The sequence below is a fragment of the Tursiops truncatus genome, chromosome 9 (genome assembly GCF_011762595.2).
Source record: "Tursiops truncatus isolate mTurTru1 chromosome 9, mTurTru1.mat.Y, whole genome shotgun sequence".
Classification (NCBI taxonomy): domain Eukaryota; kingdom Metazoa; phylum Chordata; class Mammalia; order Artiodactyla; family Delphinidae; genus Tursiops; species Tursiops truncatus.
The window spans coordinates 47,087,392-47,110,893 of record NC_047042.1 but is presented as its reverse complement, the minus strand read 5'-3'; the positions used below and the strand labels follow the sequence as shown (position 1 = coordinate 47,110,893).

At 40.2% G+C, this 23,502-nt stretch overlaps 1 protein-coding gene and 1 pseudogene across 3 annotated transcripts in view; both read left to right on the top strand.

Annotated features, from left to right (window-relative positions):
- ASB4 (ankyrin repeat and SOCS box containing 4) overlaps positions 1 to 19,428 on the top strand; it is a 122,022-nt gene extending 102,594 nt beyond the window's left edge. For all 3 annotated transcript variants that reach the window (XM_073809699.1, XM_073809698.1, XM_033863052.2), the window contains 2 exons: positions 16,202 to 16,315; positions 17,226 to 19,428. In XM_073809699.1, coding sequence (XP_073665800.1) covers positions 16,202 to 16,315; positions 17,226 to 17,414 — 303 coding nt within the window. In that variant the 3' untranslated portion in view covers positions 17,415 to 19,428. The remainder of the gene's footprint in view (positions 1 to 16,201; positions 16,316 to 17,225) is intronic.
- LOC141279606 (leucine-rich repeat-containing protein 27-like) lies at positions 5,264 to 6,044 on the top strand (annotated as a pseudogene).
- Positions 19,429 to 23,502: the final 4,074 nt, after the last annotated feature.

Here is a 23,502-nt window from a genome sequence, read left to right as displayed (position 1 = left end):
TCCACAATCTGACATTCCATTTACACATATAACCCTACCTATCTCGTCCTAGTCCAAGTTTGTTTGAAATCTGGGGCTGAGAGCAAAGAAGGAGAGCAAGATAGTAGATAATTTTCCATGGCTTGTGTGAACACCAGTGAACTGGTAGTGGCTTCCTGGGGGACTGAGTGAAAAAGATCAGAAGGCCACTTTAGATCTGCAGGAGAGGTGAATGGTGTGGACACAGGCACCCTCTTGCCGTCTCTTAAGCAGAATGTCTGCTCTAAAGATGATTGAGCCTGCTCTGGAATTAGTTTGTAGACATGAAAGGGCCACTCGGTTTTCTAGTTTAATGAAAGCTAACATTTATTAAGAACTAATAGTCATATTTATTATAATGAATCCTATTTATTAAGCACACTGTTATAAGCATTTTACACTTCTTAATTTAATTTATTTAATTCTGTAACAATCTGATAAGGTAAATAATATCATCACCCCTATTCTATAGAGGAGGAAACTGAGGCACAGAGTAGTTAATTTGTCTGACTTCACACAGAGGCAGTGCCAGTATTCAACCTTGGTTCATTTGGTGCTAGTGTTTAGCTTTATAGTATGACACTGCACAGCCTTTATTTTAAACAGTATTTAATGATAATCTCTAATGGGCTAGGAGGGACCAGATATTACCAATACTGGCGTGACTAAGACATGGTAACTGTCCTCAATTAGCTTAGGATCTAGTGAGAGAGACAAACACATAAAGAGATAACTTTAATATTCCGTGGTAAATGACAAGGTAGAGGAATAAAGGGTTCTCTAGGCACATGGAAAAGAGAGAGTCTTGCATTAGGTTGATGACGGTCATTAAATTGGAAACCAAAATGCATTTCACCTTAAAGAAATCAAATGATAATTTACCTAGGATCTCACTCATTTAAAAAAAATTAATTAACATGCAGTACAGGAGTTTTATGTATAAACCAGCTAACTAATGTAGGGTCACAGAAAGCTAGTTGATAGAAGTTTTACTAAATTCACAGCCAAGTTCTACCTCCTACCTTGGTAAAATGTCAGAGACTTGTCTGAAGTCCTGCAGTGTGAAGTTTAGTTGAAAGAAAAGTTCCACTAAAGAATTTAAGGGGAGAGCACGCAGAAAATTCCAGATAGACAACCCACAGAAAGTTCCAATGTAGACATGATGAGTTCAATGATTTATGTGATCTCAGTAAGGAATTTTCTCTTGGTTGTCAGTGTTTTAATGAAAGATTAAGTAATTTTTTTCCTTAAAATTTTATGTAATACTCATAATGTCCTGGAACTTTAATTTTATAGAAAATTTCAGAAGATTATGTTGATTAGGAATAGGATAACAAATAATAGTGTTACAATAATGTCCTTTGTTGAGCTCTAAATAGGCTGATACATATTATTTAATTTTATTTTATAATAATCTCTGAGGTAGGGGCTGGCATTATCCTCATTTAAAAGGTGATAGAATTCAGATATTTTCCTAAAGTCACACAGAGTAAGTGGTCAAACTCATTCATTCATTTATTTAACAAGTATTCACTGAGCACTACTTTGTGCCAGGAACTGTTCTAGGAGTTGGAGGTAGAGCAATGAACCAAACAAAGGCCTTCATGGAAGACACTTTCTAGTGGGAGACAGTGGGAAAAACAAAACAACAAACTAATAAATATACTCTGATATGTTAAGTGCTCTGGAGACAAGTAAAGCAAGGTAAAGATAATAATAGAATGTGGGCTTTCTTTGGTGTTTATATATGTGCTGTTTTACAAAGGCTAATTAGAGAAAACGAGCATATGAAGGAGCAAGTCATGTGAATAGCTGGGGGTGGGCAGGGGTGGTGGTGGGGGGAGCATTCTAGATATAAGGAAAACCAGGTGCAGAGGTCCTGAGGTAGGAGAGGACTAAACATGTCTGAGGAAGCCAGAGTGCCTGAAGTGGGGTGAGAAAGGAGGAGGAGAAGTCAGAGAAGCATGAGGGTGATTTGCAGACCATATATATGACCCTGTAGACTGTGCTGATATCCTTGGTTTTTTATTCTGAATGAGAGAGTAAGTCACTGAAGGATTTTGAGTGAGGGAAAAAAAAGTCTGATTTATGTTCCAAAAAGTTCCTTTTGACTGCCTTTTGGAGAATAACTCTACGAGGGAGAGGGGCAAAGGCAGTACAGTTATCTAGATAAGAGATAAGGGTGGCTTAGACCCACAGTGGAAGTGGGGTAGAGAGAGAGGAGAAGTGACCAGAGGACTGGGCTATGGGGCACTCCAACTAGAGTTTGGGTAGATGAAAAGGAATCAGTGAAGGAAACTGTAGAAAGTCCTTGAGCTAGGAGGAGAATCAAGATGGAATGTTTTCCTTGAATCCAAGATAGAACATGAGGAAGGAAGATATGGAATCAGCTGGGTTGAATATAGGTGGCATTTCAAATAAGATGAGGGCTAAGAAGTTGCCATTGGACTAGACAACATGGATTTTATTGGGAACCTCAGCAAGAGTGATTTTGGTGGATCACTGGTGAGAAAAGGTTAATTAAAGTGGATTCAAAGGAAAAAGGGATAAAAGGAAGTGAAAACAGTGAGGGGTTTGAGGCATTTTCTTGTAATGCAAGAGTAGCTAGAAGGGAATGATGGCTGATATGTTTGTTGGCTGATGGGAGTGTTCTAGGAAGGGGAGAAAATTTGCTGCAGGTAATTATTGGAGCGCCATCTTGAAGATGGGATCTAGTGCACAAATGGAGGTGTTGGTCTTAGTAACAGACAGTTCATGCATCATAGCAGGAGGGAAGGCAGCGCCTGTGTGCCCAGATGCAGGGCTGTTGGTAGATATGTTAATGAGAGTTTATACAAGTACTCTTATGATTGCTTCTATTTTCTCAGTAAAGAATGAGAAGTGGTTGGAGAAGAGGTTTGAAGACTTAAGGGCAAAGGTGAAGGTGTGAGATGTTTACCTTGGGGAGCAAATGGACTTGGGAAGTGTAATAGGATTGCTGGGTGGCTCAAGCCCATTAAAAGTTAATAGTCATATGTTTGATTCAGAATGTGGTCTGTCTGACTCCTGAACCTAAGCCCTTAGATTTAGCAGCTTCTGCTGTGTTTTATGACATTGCCCAGGAAATGTATTTAAACCTAAAGGATCACAACACAAGAAGAGACCTAAAGAGGTCATTTTGTTTAATTCTCAAGGCTCTAGGCAGAAATAGTGCTCTTGTTGTATTTGCAAATCTCCATGAAGGCAGATTCTACAGCACTCCCTTCCTTGGGTGTCTCTTTGATTTTGGAACACCGCCCCCTCCCACCCCTGAGTCCCTCCTGAGTCCCTCCCACTTTTTTTTCTTTTTGGTAAATATTCGAAACTAATCCTCTGCTGCTTATTCCTGACCTGGAATAACTCATATGCATCCTATTAAATCCTTAAATCTCCGTATCAGCTTGTACCTAAGGCTTCTCTTTTTTCCCAAACCAAATTTTATATTTCTCCCAAGTTTTTAGCTGTTACTTGTTTTTGCCTCTGGATCTTGGTCAAGGTATGTCTGAAAAGGTCGAGAATTAGGACAACGCTTAACCCTTATATTTTCTCTATAAATTTTGAGGAAAGACTGCTACCTAAATGGCCTGAAAAAATATTCATGAAATCTACTGTTGAAGGTAGTTGTTTGACCTCAGTTGTTAATTCTCACCTTCCTTGCAATTTTCTCATTGATCAGTAGGCTTTGGAATTTTAAAATACTTTTTCATGCTAAGGTTGGATCGAAGGAATATTTTCTTACTTGAACTGTTATACATATTTCAGCCTTAGAAATAAAATCAAATGGTTATATTCTATGAAAAATTCAGCAACTTTTATTTAAAGTACAGTGATCCATAGCTTTTAGCTATGAATATCTACTGCTTAGTTTGCATCCATTTTCTGGATCATACACACTGGTATCTAGATTTGGCTGAAACAATAGATATTAACAATCTCTAGAGTGAGTATACAACCCAGCATTTTAAATTACATGTGAAGGGCTTCCCTGGTGGCGCAGTGGTTGGCCGTCCGCCTGCCAATGCTAGGGGACGCGGGTTCGTGCCCCGGTCTGGGAGGATCCCACATGCCGCGGAGCGGCTGGGCCCATGAGCCATGGCCACTGGGCCTGCGCATCCGGAGCCTATGCTCCGCAACGGGAGAGGCCACGGCAGTGAGAGGCCTGCGTACCGCAAAAAAAAATAAAATAATAAAAAATAAAAATAAATTACATATGAAATGGTTCCTATTTAAAAATGTTACCTCTGCTTTATCACTCATAACTCATTCATTCTAGACTTGCCATGCTATGCATGTCAAGAATAAAGAAGCATGGAATTTGGAGGGGGATGTCAAACAAATTTGGGTCCTGCCACTCACCTAAGAGTGTGATTTTGAATAAATTACTTGCTTGAGCCTAAATTTCCTTCCCTGTGAAATGGATATACGCTTATGCCTTGGCAGTAATATGCAGACCAGGTCCTTCACTAGAAAGAAATTAATGTTACTCATAGCACACCACACATATACTCAGAGCCCAGAGGATGGTGCCAAACATTTTCTTACTCTTTCTGGAGTCACTGTCAGTCCTCACAAAGTCTCCCCCCCAATTCCTCACCTCAGCCTTCATCCTGCATCTATAAATATCTCTTCCTTGGACTACCTCCCCTTTTTTCTCTACCCACATCTCACTAGAGTGGTCATTCTTCATAGTGGGACTTCTAGAAGACAAACAATCGATCTCTTTCTAATACAGCTCACTTCATAATGCATAATTTTGTGTATATTTATGCTGTAAGGCTACCTTCCTTCCAGGGAAGAGGGTAGAGAAGGACAGAGGGCATGGATAATAATATCCTTCTCCTAAGGTTGTTCTGAGAATGAAACAAGATAATATTTAAGAAGTGTTTACCATGACTGCCCTGGCTGTCCAGTTGTTAAGACTTCACCTTTCAATACAGGGGGTGCAGATTCAATCCCTGGTTGGGGAGGTAAGATCCCACATGCCTCACGGCCAAAAAAGCAAAACATAAAACAGAAGCAATATTGTAACAAATTCAATGAAGACTTTAAAAATGGTCCACATCAAAAAAATCTTTTTTAAAACAAAGGAAGTGTTTATCATTTCTGGTCATGGCAACCTTTAAACAAAAGATGACTATAACTGTTATCATTACATATCTGTTGAGCAGTAGAATCCGTGCTCCTGGGCCTGGTTTACCCACAGGGGCCTTTCCAACCAGGAGAGACAATGTGTGAGAATGCCCAGAGATTAAATGTTGAGTTTTACTCTGAAGCCCCCTGGTGGTTGACTATGGATGAAACAGGTCTCTGCAAAAGTAAGTAAAAGACCCTCTCCCCATTCCCCTGTAAGAGCCACTTAAGGGTTTGGGCTGCTGCTATCCTCCCCAGGAGTGTGGTGCTGGCGGGGTGGAGCCACAGGTGACTCTGGACTGTGGAGGGTGAGCCTGGTCCTGGAGGATTGCTTCCTCCTGGCTCACAGGTGAAGGGAAGCGGCTCCTACAAGGCTCCGCATGGGGCTGCTGATCTGGAGAGCAGCAGTGGTCAAGCTAGGAGCACACCTGCCTCCCCTTCCGAAGACGTTCCCAAGGGTGTTCATCGTTTCTCCCTCATCAGTTTTAGAGTCAACGTGGTCTTCACCAGTCAGGAAGGATCTTTAAAGTTCCCAACCTCAAACAATTGCTTCTTCAAAGACATGCCCTCTGCCTGATTCCTAAACATTTCTTTCACTTCCTTGCCAAACTTACTTGGCTAGACCTCTGGTATAATAGAATGAATTCCCTTCTGGGATTGGAGAGCACAAGCATTTGAAAACTTTACTTTTAGAAAGAAATCCTATCACAATGTTATCTGTGGAGCTGGGGAGTGTAACTATATTAAAAGCACTGAACTAGAGACATTGCCTTCGTGAACCCCTGCAGCTTATTGTGCACAAAGGATTGGTAGCTATTCTGGCCTCCCTGTGGCTCTGGGTAGCAGAACACTCCTCCCCTGGAGATGCAACTTCTTGAGGTTTGTAGGACAATTATGATGAAAAACTGCATTGAAAGTGAAGTTAGTGCTTTTTAAAGACGTGCCAGACTAGGGGCAACAAGCCTTTAAATGGATTTTCTGTTCCTGCAAGAAGTCTTGCAAAAGTGAGGAAGGCCCCAGGTCCTGTTCACAAAGGCAGTTCTCTGAGAGATAACGGCGAGGAGGGGTAGGAACAGGGGCTTAGTAACCATGGATATGAATTCTAGCTTGGCCATTTACTTGCTGTGTGATTTTGAAGTCCCTTAATCTCTCAGATCCAAGAGAAAATGAAGAGAAAAATATCAACTTTTCAGGATTGTCTGAGGAGTGAGTAAGACATGTAAATCACTGAGACTAGTAGGTACTCAACAAAATCATTTCCTTTCCTCCTCCTCCCAAAATGTACTCTTGGTCCATTGTAGGAGTCTTTCCTACCAGCCTTACTTTGGTGGCTCTACTCTCCTGTAGAATAGTATACAATTATGTGTTCCAGGGAACACTCTATCCACAGTTACCATCTTCTCATTCAGTTCTGTTTTGCTCCTCTGAGCTCCTCTAGGTTGGCTGTATGCTAAAGAGATTTAAGATTCAGTTGGCTACTCGTGGATGGTTGGTACTTTAAACATTTTTGTTGCTACCCAATAGACTGTATAACAGAACTGGCCCCCTTCCAAAGGAAAACTAAAGAAAAACTATTCAATTTACTATGCAGATGCTATAAAGTGATTTAGAACAACTACTTCACAACCCGACTTTCCAATGAGAAAGTCATCTTTACGCAAGTAAATGACTGACTCATTTATCCAGAAGATAAAGTGATTTGTTCTCTTGTGGATGGGGAATTCAGTTTCCTTATTTACAAGGAACAAGGTCAGAGCTGAAGATGCTGTCTTCCAAATACAAAGCAAATTTGTAGAGGGTGTATTTCACTGAAAGCTGATGTATAAATTACCTAAGGGGAAAAAAAGAATTATAGGGTCTGCAATTGCTTTCCAAGGTACAAAAGGACATTTGATTTTTTTTTCTCTCAGCATAATTCAGAAGGAAGTGACACCCCAGGAACCAAGATTGGGTTTTCTTGTAGGGCAAGAAAGACGTTTTTCTAGGGGAGGGAAAGATATGTGAAAGTTTCGGGGAGGTAAAGGTGATTTCTGCCGTTGAACAGTTCTGTATATGAAGCCCAGGGTATAAGCAGTCTCTTTGATCATTAAGTACCTTTCTGCACACAAATATATCAATATAAAAGGGCAGAGGTAGCTTTAGATTTTCTCTGGTGAAGTGGCTTACAGGTGGCACTTGTACTGGAAGGGTGGCAGGGAGATTTATCTTGAATCTGTTTTCTAATTTATGCTTTTAGGGGTCAGATGATGAGGGGAAGGGTCTTAAGGTCTCTCCAGTTGCCACCACTACCTTTTGTCCAATTGTTCTTCTAGGAAGGGAGAATAGAGACCCCAGAGATGCACAGAAGGCGAAGGTCATTGAGCCTTTTCTGTTTCCCAGGTTTACAAAGAAGCAGCAGAAGCTTCTGCCTTCTGAGTCCACCAGTTCTTCCTCAATTGATGGTCAAGGTTCCTGGGAGTCATCATAGAGTGATTATTTAGAGTTTGCTCTCTCTTAAGGGTCTCTTTTTGTTGTTGCCTGGTGAAATAATTGCTGAGGCCTGAAGAAGGCACGATCAGCTGTCTTCGTTCTGGAAGCTAGGCGTGTCGGTTAAGAGAGCTGGGAGTGTCAGGCTAAAAGGAGCCTTTCCTGCTGTGAGAACCGTCTTCTGTCAGCAGAAAATTTGCTAGTCAGTGTCAGCAAAACCTAATGTGGCAGTGGGAGCTTTGGACTTTGTGCATCTAAAGACTGAAGGTTAAGAACTACTCAATTTTTTTTATCCTAATGAAAGGTTATCTCCAGGTGATATATGGGAGTGTGCCAGGTGCAAATTGAAGCACCAGATGTGTGAAGTTGGGCTCCTGAACTATGAATGAATTATATTCCTGTATACATAACTTGGTTTGAGCTGTTTCTGAATAGGGGCTGGGAATAGGGTTGCCAAACAAAATACAGGATGCTCTATTAAATTTGAAATTCATCACTAATAAGTAATTTTTAGTATAAATATGTCCCATGCAATATTGGGGCCATATTTATACTAAAAATTATTTGTTGTCTGTCTGAAATTCGAATTTACCTGGTAACCTACATTATTATTTGCTAAACCTGGAAACCCTAGTTGGGAAGTAAATAATGTGTTACAGGAGGAGAGTAACTTTTAGCCACACCTCCTCTGTGTACAAGGTTTTGGCAGGAAGGGGGAGGTAAGGAATACCTAGGGACAGATTACCTGCATTGGGTAGGTGGGCAATGTGTCTTTAAACATAACCAGTGTGGTTTCCATGAAGAGTGAGTGTAGCCCGGGAATTAATGCAGAGCACAGGTCAGTTTTCTGAGTGGACACTTAAACCATGTGCAGAGCCTCATTACAAGCTTCTGACTTTCCCATGCTCTCTGTTTTCAAAATTCCAGTACAAGTATATTCTTGATTCAGGCCTTGGATTAATTTCAGCTGTCATCTCTGTCCTGGTAACTCTTAAATTTAAATCTTCATTTTGGATTACTCATCTGATTTCCAGCATACTTTTCAACATGGCTCATCCTTCTAGAAAGAATATATCTGGAGGTCTTTAGAGAAGGATGTGTATAGAGGTCTGATGGATGCTATTTTCATATAATTAGCAACATCTTTGCATTAGAAAGGGAATTATTTCGAACTTTCAACAAAATCCAGCCTATAATTACTATAATGATAATAGTAAAGAGTGGGATTTTTTTAACATCTTTATTGGAGTATAATTGCTTTACAATGGTGTGTTAGTTTCTGCTTTATAACAAAGTGAATCAGTTATACATATACATATGTTCCCATATCTCTTCCCTCTTGTGTCTCCCTCCCTACCACCCTCCCTATCCCACCCCTCTAGGTGGTCACAAACCACTTAGCTGATCTCCTTGTGCTATGCGGCTACTTCCCACTAGCTATCTATTTTACGTTTGGTAGTGTATATATGTCCATGCTACTCTCTCACTTTGTCACAGCTTACCCTTCCCCCTCCCCATATCCTCAAGTCCATGCTCTAGTAGATCTGAGTCTTTATTCCTGTCTTACCCCTAGGTTCTTCATGACCTTTTTTTTTTTCTTCTTAGATTCCATATATATGTGTTAGCATACAGTATTTGTCTTTCTCTTTCTGACTTACTTCACTCTGTATGACAGACTCTAGGTCCATCCATCTCACTAGAAATAACTCAATTTCATTTATTTATTTATTTATTTTATTTTATTTTATTTTATTTTTTTGCGGTACACGGGCCTCTCACTGCTGTGGCCTCTCCCGTTGCGGAGCACAGGCTCCAGACGCGCAGGCTCAGCGGCCATGGCTCACGGGCCCAGCCGCTCTGCGGCACGCGGGATCCTCCCAGACCGGGGCACGAACCCGCGTCCCCTGCATCGGCAGGCGGACTCTCAACCACTGCGCCACCAGGGAAGCCCAATTTCATTTCTTTTTATGGCTGAGTAATATTCCATTGTATATATGTACCACATCTTCTTTATCCATTCATCTGCTGATGGACAGTTAGGTTGCTTCCATGTCCTGGCTATTGTAAATAGAGCTGCAATGAACATTTTGGTACATGACTCTTTTTGAATTATGGTTTTCTCAGGGTATATGCCCAGTAGTGGGATTGCTGGGTCATATGGTAGTTCTATTTGTAGTTTTTTAAGGAACCTCCATACTGTTCTCCACAGTGGCTGTATCAATTTATATTCCCACCAACAGTGCAAGAGTGTTCCCTTTTCTCCACACCCTCTCCAGCATTTATTGTTTCTAGATTTTTTTTTTTTTTTTTTTTTTTTTTTTGGTACAAGGGCCTCTCACTGTTGTGGCCTCTCCCGTTGCGGAGCACAGGCTCCGGACGCGCAGGCTCAGCGGCCATGGCTCACGGGCCCAGCTGCTCTGCGGCACGTGGGATCTTCCCGGACCGGGGCACGAACCTGCGTCCCCTGCATCAACAGGTGGACTCTCAACCACTGTGCCACCAGGGAAGCCCCTGTTTCTAGATTTTTTGATGATGGTCATTCTGACCAGTGTGAGATGATATCTCATTGTAGTTTTGATTTGCATTTCTCTAATGATTAATGATGTTGAGCATTCTTTCATGTGTTTGTTGGCAATCTGTATATCTTTGTAAAGAGTGTTTCTTGTTCTAAATACCTGTACAATAGGATCTGTGTCTTTAAACCATTCATTTCACTGGTCCTTACTTAAGGATTAAAATAAGATCATCAGAATATATTTGAAAGAGCACTAAACTCAGATGAAGACCTAAAACCATGCTTTCTCTTACTGTGTGCCTCTCTGGGTTTCAATTTCCTCATCTCCAAGTTAGGGGGATTAGATAATTCCTAGGCTCCTTTGCAACTCTAACAGTCTATGATGCTCTTATGGTAGTTTATAAACTAGTGTTCAAAGCGATTAGTCAGCCTCAGGTTTTGTCTGTCTCTTTTGCATAGAGCTACATATCTGCCATCCTCATCCCAACTGCAGAGAAAAGAGCAGCCCCATTTGCCTCAATTTCCCAAGACCAAGGTTCTGGAAAAATTACCTGCCCACCTTGACCATCTTGTACCCATGGAGAAATCCTTCTAGTTATACTTTCCATATACTCAGAAATGCTGACTCTGGAAAAATTACCTGCCCACCTTGACCATCTTGTACCCATGGAGAAATCCTTCTAGTTATACTTTCCATATACTCAGAAATGCTGACTCTGGAAAAATTACCTGCCCACCTTGACCATCTTGTACCCATGGAGAAATCCTTCTAGTCATACTTTCCATATACTCAGAAATGCTGACTCTAACTCTTCAGAGGTCCCACAGCAATGGATGTCTAACTCCAGCCCACCTGCTTATCCCCTTAGGGAATTACTCTTTATTTAAGTAGACCTGGCTGAAAAAGCCATTGTCAGCAGGTCAGCTTTGTGCACTGTACCCAGACTATGTATGTGAATGGATCGTCTCATTAAACAAGTATTTATGTTGTGCCCATTTGGACCTAGCCACTGGGCAGGATGGTTCTGATGCCTTCACTGGTTTGGAGCTTCAATATACACATTTAGTCTGCAATGGCTTATGACTGCACTTTTTAAATTCGGGGACAATTAAAAGGAGTTGTGTGCTAGAGTTTGGCTCACAGTAGCTCACGAGAGCTGATTGTTAAATTATCAGGAATTTTGCATTGTTAAATGCAACGATTTTTAAAAATTAAGTCGTATAAACCTACAACATAGGGCTTCCCTGGTGGCGCAGTGGTTGAGAGTCTGCCTGCCGATGCAGGGGACGCGGGTTCATGCCCTGGTCCGGGAAGATCCCACATGCCGCAGAGCGGCTGGGCCTGTGAGCCATGGCCACTGAGCCTGCGTGTCCGGAGCCTGTGCTCCGCAATGGGAGAGGCCACAACAGTGAGAGGCCCGAGTACCACAAAAAAAAAAAAAAAAAAAAGACCTACAACAAAGTATACTAAAAACAAAGGTAATAAATATTCAAAACACACTACCTGCCAATTATTTTACTCTACATATCTATGCTCCTGATATTATTTGCATATATTGGATCTATATGGTGGAAACACTATATAATGATGTTACTATACATATCTTCCCCACCATACATTCAGGGACCTCAAATAGGCCATGATGCAATTGTTTACACCACAGAAATCAGCAAATGCTACCAATCAGACCTTAACTTATTGCTTTGTTGATGTCTAGACTTCAGAAATTGATGGAGAAAATGTTACTAATGTAGATTAAACTTAAAAATTTGTAGTGTGTGGTGTCTGTAGCTATTACATTGTGAATAGTACAAAAAATTGAGAAATATGCTTCCAATATTCAAAAAACTATTAAGCGCTTCCACATAGAAGTGACTTATGTCATTGATGAGTGAGTGAGTTTCCAATATATGTCTTCATTGTTTCACATTTGTGAAACAGTTACTCCTTAATGTAATAAAAATGTCAACCAATGTAAACATAGGAACTACATGCACGCTTCAATTGCAGACACAGGTTGGCTATGAATACAACTCATATCTATACAAAATTGATATAAAAATCAGTGATAGCATTCTTAGAGTACCAACTGGCTATATGGAATAGAAAATAAATTATATTGGGTATTTTATTATTTGTAAATTGAGGGCTTCACATTCTTTATATTAGCAAAACTTATAATATACTTATAAACATATATACATAGTCTTTTTTTTTTTTTTTTTTTACAAAATGCCTGTTGTTGAACATTTTCTAGTACACCATTGACTCAAACCTCTATTCGGTAGAGCCCCTTCTGGTTGCTCTATTTGTTGGGGCTGGCACAGTCCTCAGGTGAGGCCATGCCTCCTGAGGCCAGGCCATATGATCACCTCAATAGATGCAGGAAAAGCCTTTGATAAAATTCAACATCCATTTGTGGTAAAAACTCTCCAGAAAGAGGGCATAGCGGGAACATACCACAACATAATAAAGGCCATATACAGCAAACCCACAGCTAATATCATACTCAACAGTGAAAAGCTGAAAGCATTTCCTATAAGATCAGGAACAAGAGAAGGATGCCCACTCTCACCATTTTATTTTATTTTATTTTATTTTATTTTATTTATTTATTTTTGGCTGTGTTGGGTCTTCATTGCTGTGAGTGGGCTTTCTCTAGCTGTGGCGAGCGGGGGCTACTCTTTGTTGCGGTGCGCGGGCTTCTCATTGTGGTGGCTTCTCTTGTTGCGGAGCATGGGCGCTAGGCACACGGGCTTCAGTAGTTGTGGCTGGTGGGCTCTAGAGCACAGGCTCAGTAGTTGTAGCGCATGGGCTTAGTTGCTCCACAGCATGTGGGATCTTCCCGGACCAGGGCTCGAACCCGTGTCCCCTGCATTGGCAGGTGGCTTCTTAACCACTGCGCCACCAGGAAAGCCCCTCACCATTTTTATTCAACATGTTTTTGACTTTTGGAGTCACACAGACCTGAGTTTGAATCCTATCTCTGTCATTTACTAGCTAAATACCCTTGTTTAAATTCTCTCACCCTTTGATTTTAAATCTGTGAAGTGGAGATAATTATACGACTAACCTCATAGGTTGTCTGAAGATTTAGCAAGCTAAACATGCAAAGATTTAACGCAGGCCCTGGCACATGATAGGTCCTCAAAAAATGGTAGCTGTAATTTTTTTCCTTCATCCTCTCTCCTGCCTATTAGGATGCATCAAGCTTCAGACCATGGTTCTCTACCTTTTCCGTTTATATCCATTTAGCGTATGATTGACCTAACCAGCACATTCCTTGATGATGCACAGATCTCCCTCTCCATCTTGACCTTCTCATTAGAGCATCCATCATGCACATTTTTAACTGACATTAGGACATAACATAGGAAATATCCTCCTGCTCATTATCTGACCATCCTCAAATTAGTATGCCCTTCCTATTTCCTCATTTCCATCGGTGGTACCCCTATTTGTACTTGATCTTAGGCTTCAGAGTTGCAGTCTTTACTCCCTATATCTGATTAGTCATTAAACCCTACTTATTCTTTCTCACAGCTTCGGTTCTCGTGACTAATGGTGAAGCTAGCTGAGAAGCCGTTTGGTGCACTCCCATTCAGCCTCCTCAGGGCTCCCTGCCCTTGATATCCTTGTTTTTCCCTTTGTGCCTTTGCTCATGGTACTCAATGGACACTGATGATCTTTAAGTTAGCCACTTATTATTTACTGAATTATATTGCTCTGAACTCTGAAATACCTATGTCTTTTATCTTCAACTGGGTTGTAAGTTCCTTGAAGACAGAAGCAGGGCATAAACTCAGAATTACTGTCACAGTGCTAAACACAGTGCTCAATAAAGGTTTCCCAATGGAATGAATTGATTGAATATAACCCTTTCTTATTAAGAATACATAATAGCTTCCTATTGCCTATTAAGTCAATCCCAAGCTCTTCAGACTGGCCTTCCAGGTGTACTGTCAGCTGACTCCATCTTACCTGCTCTTAACTTTAGTTCTTTCCTGACATGGGCCCTTCATTCAGGTGACCTTGGTACACACACACACATACACACAACTGGGTATTAAAATACTCATCCTTCTGTCTCAGTTTTGCCTGAAGTCCCAAGACATTGGGTACTTACCACCTCACATTGAAAAATGCAATGCTAGACCACCCTGGATGTTGGAGTTTGAGTTCAAACTCTTTCCCTGGAGGTAGGAGACAAGGTGTGTAAACGTTCCAATCCTCTAATGAAGGATTTGTCTTTCCAGTAACCAGTCCACCTAATGAAGCTCTCTAGGAGCCCCATTAAGACTCACTTCATTAGCATAATTGAAATGGTGGAAAGGAGCTCTTTGTCAAGAACCAGAGGCAAAGACCAAACATGTATTTCTTATTATACCACACCCACAAATACCTCCTTTCCAACTGCAGCTTGAAACAAGCCTAGGCTATGGGAGAGGAGAAACTTTTAAATAAAATTTGGAGTTTCAATTATTCAACTAAAATAGACATTTTTATTACTGAAATGACATTTTTCTCCTATCTAGAGTGACTGGAGTACTTTTTATTATTAAAAATTAAGTAGAGGGCTTCCTTGGTGGCGCAGTGGTTGAGAGTCCGCCTGCCGATGCAGGGGACACGGGTTCGTGCCCCGGTCCGGGAAGATCCCACATGCCGCAGAGCGGCTGGGCCCGTGAGCCATGGCCGGAGCCTGGGCTCCACAACGGGAGAGGCCACAACAGTGAGAGGCCCGCGTACAGCAAAAAAGAAAAGAAAAAGAAAGAAGAAAAATTAAGTAGAAACAGGTGTGAGTCCTGCCTGAGGTATCATGCCAGGAGTGGAGAAGGGTTCCAGGCAGTGGGTTTGTGTGAGCAGGAGAAAGCGATAATGAAGCTGTGTTTTTGTTTTACCCTTTGAAGTACCTCTCTTTTAACACAACTGTTACATTTGCTGATGCTGCACATGTAGACAGGCCTGTAAGTGTATGCAGGCAGGCACATAACACACACACACACACGCACGCACCTTTCTACCATTTAGGATCTACAGCTGAACTCATCTCCTCCAAGAAATCATTCCTGGTTAGCGCAATTCACTCAGCTCTCTCTCTTGGAGTTTCTATAATTCCTCTTTTTCAAACACTATAATCTAACACTTATGTATGTGAACCAACCATACATCTCCATTGATCTTCTCTTCTTTCATTTACGTGTTTTTGCTTCTCATTCTTACAGTAAGCCTCTCACCAGAAACCAGTGTGTTTTACTTTGGGGTATGTCTCATATATCCCTCCATTGTCACTTAATAAAGGCTGCATGATTGATTAATCAGATATGTCCGGATTTCATGGTAACATCAAAGGTTGGCTAAATATCCAGTTTAGTCTAAAACCTAAAGCTAAATCTTCCTGCCTCCTGATGGAAATGCTGGCCACCTCGACTCGGCTTTCCAGTTTTATTTGGTTAGTCAATGAACTGTTGAACAGAGTGTGCTAATGAAATAACTAATCTTCATGTGATCTTTTATTGCTGATGAAGGTTAAAATACCAGTGAGGGTGATTTGGTACGTGACATTAGTCCTCTTCAAGCACTGCACTGGGAAGACAGCTTTGGTTAACTTTCATGTTACTCTATAGTTTGTTTTACCTCATAGTCACCAGTAGGCTTGAGTTCTTGGATTACTAACATTCAGCTTTTTGCTAATAAAATTTTCTGTAGAACTAGGAGAATTTCCCAGACAGCTGGAAGTGTATTTTGAGACGGGCCTCTCTCAAAATTGCTTTTACGAGCAGGGGATGCATTTCGTCAGGCCCCCACCCTCTTTGTTAGCACCTCTTTTTCACTTGCTCCTGGATGATGAAGGAAATTAGTCTTATGTTATTAATCCTCCCATCCACCATGGGGGCTGACAGTGTGTTTGAATACTCAAAGGCATGAGACTTCTCAAAAGCATTTCAGGGCTCCAAAGAGGCTTATCGGTCCATGAAGTCTTGATGTCTCTGTGCGTGGAAAAGATGAATCATATATGTGCATTGAACAGATGAAACTCTATGGTGTCTCTGCAGGTGATACAGGCTTGCCATTCTTGTCCCAAAGCAATCGAAGTTGTCGTCAATGCCTATGAACATATCAGGTGGAACGTAAAGTGGAAAAGAGCTATCCCTGATGATGACTTGGAGGTAAAGCATCAATTCACTTCCTGTGGGTTTTGCTCTAAAGTACTTCCATAGTGCAATGGAAGTGCAGGAAATTCTAATTCAAAAAATGGGTTTTGAGAATGCTTTTAAGAATTTGAGGATGCTACACAAATACAACAAGACAAAGGGTTATAAAATGCAGGTGTGAGAATAAATAAATAAATAAATAAGTAGGTAGTGCTTAGGAGCATCTTGGGAGTTTCTCCATCTAAGGGCAAGTTGAACAGTTATATAAAGGTGACAGTTTTACTTTCTTCCCGTCAATTTAGATGAATTTAATAATAATAAGAAGAAGAATATTTGGGATTGTTCATATAGCATTTTTATCAGAAGTTTAAATTGTGTAGATTATGTCACTCACTTTAAAAAATTGCTCTATTATTTATATAGATTAATTAATATTAATAATTATATAGATTAATTAATTATATAGATTATTTCATTCACTTTTAAATAACCTGAAGTCTGTAATAGGCAGGTAACAGAGTATCAACAACTTTGTGATGAGTCATGCAGAAAGCCGTTGGCAAAGCTGAGTCCTCATGCTGCGTGTGGACTTTTGCTGCCTTTGTGAACCAGCCCTTCCACCTAGCCTCATGTTCTTGGTTTTAGCTGTCACAGGCTGGCCCCAGCACGGGAGAGACGTTGGGCACAGAGTACAAAGCTCACTGGGCCTAGAGGCTAATGGCTTAGGTGCAGTCTTATTCTGCTACTTATTAGCTATCTTAGCTTTAAAAAGTTACTTAACCTGCCTTAGCTTCATTATTCATGTTTAATTTTGCCTCCCCATCAGAGACCGTGGAAAGTAGGGACTAAACACATCACTATTGATTTCTATTGACGTAAACTCTGAGGCTTTTCTGACTTTAACATGTGCTGCCTTCCTTTTCAGAGATACTGGGATTTTTACCACTCTCTCTTCACTGTGTGCAGTAACTCTCCAAGGACTCTCATGCATTTATCAAGATGTGCCATTCGAAGAACGTTGCACAGCAGATGTCACAGAGTAATTCCTTTGCTTTCCCTCCCATTGTCATTGAAAAAGTACTTGCTTTTAGAGCCAGAGGGAATCATTTATTAAGCCTTATGAGACAGAAGATCCCAATCCTAGATGTTTAAGTGGACTCGCTGAGTAGACACAGTTTGCATAAATAAAATGGTACTTGGGTTGATTATAACACTTCAGGGATTTAAAAACACTTTACAAACACTATGTCATTAATCCTAGAATATCACGGTGAGGGGAAATAAACGAGGTAAAGTTAAGGTAGTCTCAAAAACAAGAGCGTATCCAGAAGGTCCTGACATAACAATAATAATTAATATGTATAGTGCTCTTACTTGGCGCCTGCTATAATTTTATAAGATTTTTCATATGTTATCTCATTTGAAATGGGACCCAGGTTTTCTTACAACCAATTTCATCCTCTCCCTTATCAGTAATAAGTTTACATTACCGTTCAGTTGGCAAAATGCTAGGCATTAGGATGGGCCTCTTAATCTTGGTGTCCTCCACCCACTCCCACTTAGCAGAAATTACTATGGCTAGTTTTGCAAACTCCTTTCCATATACTAAACTCCTCAACTTACTTTTAGTGAAGAAAGCACAAGCATACTCAAAACAAAGAAATCTTTGAGTCAAATTAGAAATGAAAAACAAAGATCAGTCCACTTGAAAGTCAAAATGGACATTTGAACGCTCTCATTGAACCAAAGACTGGAGATGCAAAGATGAGTCCGAAGCGAGGACTCCTGCCCTCCAGGATCTCACCATTTCGCAGAGGATCCGGACATATAAGCAGGGAACTGCAGTGTCAGATGTCAGAGGCAAGAGTAGAGGTGCAGATTCATTCTTAATGCTTGCCTTTCAAAGTCGTGTTTCTGACATGAAGTGCGGTTTTCTTTGAAGCATGATGATAAAGAGTGAAGGGATTGTGTGTAGTAGAGAGATCTCCGGCTGCTATGAATGTAAATGTAAATGTATTCACTTTAAGTTTCTAGGCACATGTACTTATTTTTATTTTAGAATGATTTCGTGCGTAGTGCTTTCCCAGACTCCCTGGGGAAAAATTGCACACTCAGTGGCTCCCATGTGTGTGTGACAAGGAAGTTTAGGAAAATGTGTGCAAGGAAACGTGCGAAGGGAAAGACTTAGGTTGATTACTTTTGTCTTTTTATGTAACAGACTGACATTTCAGAGCATTTTGGCTAGAAGATAAGGGGCACTTTGCTGGTGATGGCCAGCTGCAGAAAGCACATGGAAAGACTTTGTGAAAATGGTAAAAGTTTGAGAAACTTGGAAAGACTAGTGTGTTAATCAGGTTTGTTAGCAGTTTGCAGAAAGAGAAACGTAGATGATTAACCTCTGGACCTCATGGTTTATGAGGCCAACTTCGCTTCACTTTTTGTTCTTGCTAATCACTTTTAGATAAGCTCATTGACTCTTAGCATTGCCTTTTAGAGGTTACAGCAGAAGTAATTAAGCACAAACAAATCTATTTGCCAGTTATGAGCAGGGGTTTTTTTTTTGGTGGTTGTTGTTGTTGTTTTTGTGGTGTGTGTGTGGTTCTCCATCTTGTTTAACCTTAGATGCTTGAGTTTGCAGTAGAGATGATGTCAAATATTCCACTAGCCTGACACGTAGACTCTGCTTCACATACTGGGATTTGCATATTCCTGGTGCCATGTAGGAAAAATCATAAGTGGATACAATAATCTTTCTGAAGTATCAGTTCTACTCAGATATTTTGGGAGAAATATTTTATACTAAAATAAGATCTGTATTATGGAATAGAATACTGTATTTGTATGAACCATTCATATAAAATATGATCCTTCAAAAAACAGTTTGCTTACAGCAAGTGGTGTTAGAACACATTCTAGAATGCCAGTCAGAGGTGCTGGGAGAGGATGTTCCTTGCATGGGGAAGTAACATATCTCAGTTGGCCTGCTGTGCTTAAACATTCTCTGCTAATCTAGCATATGATACAGGACTACTTGCTTTGAATGGTTTATTTGTGGATTTAAAGTTATTTCTCCTCATCTTTGAACTTTCATTTAGAGGACTTAAATAAAGCTCTTCTCTTTCCTTTCATCTTTGTGAGTTATTTGCCGATAAGACTTTTTCCTAGCTGACTTTTCAGCAGTTAGACTGAAGAACTCTACATGATCCATTGCTTTATTCAACATTGGGAAAGAAAAAGAGAATGAGGAAATGTGCCTGTAAATAAATAATACTTTCAAAGGAAAGTAAAGGGTAAACACAAATAAAACACAGGCTATTGCTATAGGAACAAGAGTATTTTAATAATAATAAATTGTACTGAATCATACTCTTCCATCTGTCACTATCTCTGTCCTCCTGGGTTTCTAATTTCTTTTCATTCTCACCATTCAATCAACCATGGGCAGGAGAAACAGAGGAAATTATATCCTGATGATACCGTTGTTACTTTTTGTAAATAGTCACTTTAATGACTGTAGATTACATGGGAAGAAGAATCTTTGATATGAGGGAAAGATCACCCATCCAGTTTTCTCCCTTTTCAGGAGGTAGATACACTTGAGTTCTATTTTTTAATCACCTAGTGTTACATTGTCACTTTGTCCTTCCATCCTGAACCCAGCGGCTTCTAATAAAAAACACAGCAGTAAAAAGCTGATTGTAAGGATGAGAAAAGTAACAAACCATTTGCAGTGGATCATCAATGTTGGAAAAATCAGCTGAGCCTTATGTTTTTGTTACATATCTGATTGTTTATGAAGAACTCTTGAAGTTTTGAACGGCACACTTTCAAAACTTTTTTGAAAAATCCAGTTATTCACTTATTTTCTTTGAAACACAGACACCATAGCTAATCTATGGAAGGAATTCATTGTCACTTCCTTTGGAGTATAAACAGATTCACTACAGTTAGATGTTAAGAATTTTGGCTCCGATGCCTGTCTATCCGGGTTTATATCCTGACTCTCATCCTTATTTGACCCATTATCTAGAGAAAATGACATGCTTGCTGCATGCCTCAATTTCCTCATTTTGGGAATGATAATGGTACCTACTTCATAAAACTTTTATATGATTGTTTTGAGGTGCAGGGGAGGAAAAAGTTTTGCCTGACTCTTTTAGGGTCCTTGGCTGGGTCAAAGACAGATTAACAGGAGGGAAGCATACAAATTTACTTAATATAAGTTTCACATGACATAGGAGCCTTCATAAGGAAATGAAGACCCTGAAGAAACAGACTTGAGTATTTTTATGCGAGGTTTGATGATGAGTGGACAGTTGTGTAGCAATATGATAGGTTAAGGAGTATGAGATCAGTGTGGTAAACTGGGGGAAACCCGGACCTGTTCGTTAGGATTCCTCTTGGTGTCCGTTTGTCTTAGAAGATAAGGATGCTCCTTTCCTCCAGATTTAGGGAGGGCACCTCCCACAGGAGGGTTTTATGATTTGTTTCAGGGAAGAAGGGGAGGGGATTGTCAGAGTGATCTTCTTGCTTCTGCTGTTTTCTTAAACTCCTTCAGCTTAAATTAGACACTGCGCCAAGGTGCTGTCTATGGGAACAGTGTGTCTGGAGCCCCATCAGAGGGTTAAATTGTTAGTACATTAAAGCACACAGAACAGAGCATGACATTCAGTTAGCTTTTTAATATTATTATTGTCTTTGTTATTGTCATAATCGTTATTATTTAGGGAGAGCTTTCTACCAGTGAGTAATATTTTCTTAGAGTGAAGCTACAGCTAAAGGTGATGCGTGGTAGATTTCTGTTCACTTTGGGAAATACTTTTGGAGCTTCTTCTATGTGCCAGGCGCTTTGTTGGCTGCTGGGAATCAAAGGGGGAACAAGGCAAACCAGGTCCCTGACCTTCCTGGGCTTTTTTGAGGTGGAGGATGGAGACGGAAATAACATTGATGTGGAGGATTAGCAAAGAGGCAAATTGATTAATTTGTGAAACTTTGCCCTTTTGTAAGTGGGTTTATCAAGGATGCAATCACTCCTTTTACTATTTAATGAAGGCTGTGGAGTCACTTGAAAATGTATCCTGTGGATAAAGAGGGTTGATCAGCTGTTTCCATCTTCATGGAGGGAAGAGTAGGTGAAGGTTAACTTTGTAGCAGGAGGAGTATAGATTGGCAATGAGATTCCCAGCAGTGAGGGTTACTGCATATCAGAATGAATGAACAGGGAGGATTGGTGGATTTCATTTAATTATTCTTTCACTTTCAAGAATTTATTCAGTACTAATATGTGTGTGGTTCTGTGCGAAATGTGGAAGGAAGAGGGGAGTGTTGGTACCAGTTCACTGCAAGATTCACTTGTAGTAGCTCAACGTTTTTGTTCGCTTGTTTGTTTTTTACTATGTAGTAAGAGTAAAAGGTATACAGTGGAAAACACAGGAAGAACACTCTTTGACATAAGTTACAGCAAGATCCTTTCTGACCCACCTCCTAGAGAAATGGAAATAAAAACAAAAATAAACAAATGGGACCTAATGAAACGTAAAAGCTTTTGCACAGCAAAGGAAACCATAAACAGGACGAAAAGACAACCTTCAGAATGGGAGAAAATATTTGCAAACGAAGCAACTGACAAAGGATTAATCTCCAAAATTTACAAGCAGCTCATGCAGCTCAATATCAAAAACACAAACAACCCAACCCAAAAATGGGCAGAAGAGCTAAATAGACATTTCTCCAAAGAAGATATATAGATTGCCAACAAACACATGAAAGGATGCTCAACATCACTAATCATTAGAGAAATGCAAATCAAAACTACAATGAGGTATCACCTCACACCTGTCAGAATGGCCATCATCAAAAAAATCTAGAAACAATAAATGCTGGAGAGGATGTGGAGAGAAGGGAACCCTCTTGCACTGTTGCTGAGAATGTAAATTGATACAGCTACTATGGAGAGCAGTGTGGAGGTTCCTTAAAAAACTACAAATAGAACTACCATATGACCCAGCAATCCCACTACTGGGCATACACCCTGAGAAAACCATAATTCAAAAAGAGTCATGTACCAAAATGTTCATTGCAGCTCTATTTACAATAGCCAGGACATGGAAGCAACCTAACTGTCCATCGACAGAGGAATGGATAAAGAAGATGTGGCACATATATACAATGGAATATTACTCAGCCATAAAAAGAAACGAAATTGAGTTATTTGTAGTGAGGTGGATGGACCTAGAGTCTGTCATACAGAGTGAAGTAAGTCAGAAAGAGAAAAACAAATACCGTATGCTAACACATATATATGGAATCTAAAAAAAAAAAAATGGTTCTGAAGAACCTAGGGGCAAGACAGGAATAAAGACGCAGACGTAGAGAATGGACTTGAGGACACAGGGAGGAGGAAGGGTAAGCTGGGACGAAGTGAGAGAGTGGCGTGGACATATATACACTATGAAATGTAAAATAGATAGCTAGTGGGAAGCAGCTGCATAGCACAGGGAGATCAGTTTGGTGCTTTGTGACCACCTAGAGGGGTGGGTTAGGGAGGGTGGGAGGGAGACACAAGAGGGAGGGGATATGGGGATATATGTATACGTATAGCTGATTCACTTTGTTATACAGCAGAAACTAACACAACATTGTAAAGCAGTCATACTCCAATAAAGATGTTAAAAAAAAAAGGTATACAGTGGGTTTTTAAAATTAGATGCTATCTAACTGAGCTATTTTTCTGTCAGCCTGCCATCAAATAGTTGATTGGAAATGATTTTCAAAATTTATATTTCATTGATAAATTGCCTTCTTCCTATGTTTGGTCACACTTGTCACTGATGAGAATCAATGCATGAACTATGCAAAAACATCCTTCAAGAGGCAGTTGATTATTTTTTCTTTTCTTATTTTTTCCTTTTTCTTTCTTTCTTTTAAATTTTAGTGACACTAAGTAGATTAGGTGTGCTGAAATTTCTTCTTTAGTAATTGGTTTTCTCAGATAGAGGTATGCCTCAATGATATTGTATAACAACTATGCAAATATATGCTAATCCAGCCAAGGAAATGTAATAATGATGCTACCTTGTACTTTTTAAATTAAAGACACCAGGGGATTCGTTCTTAGTGCTTAATCAAGCACAGAAGAATTGACAAAACAGAACTATCATCGTGGGGCGTTTAAGGTGATTTTGAAGTAGAAGTTAGGTACC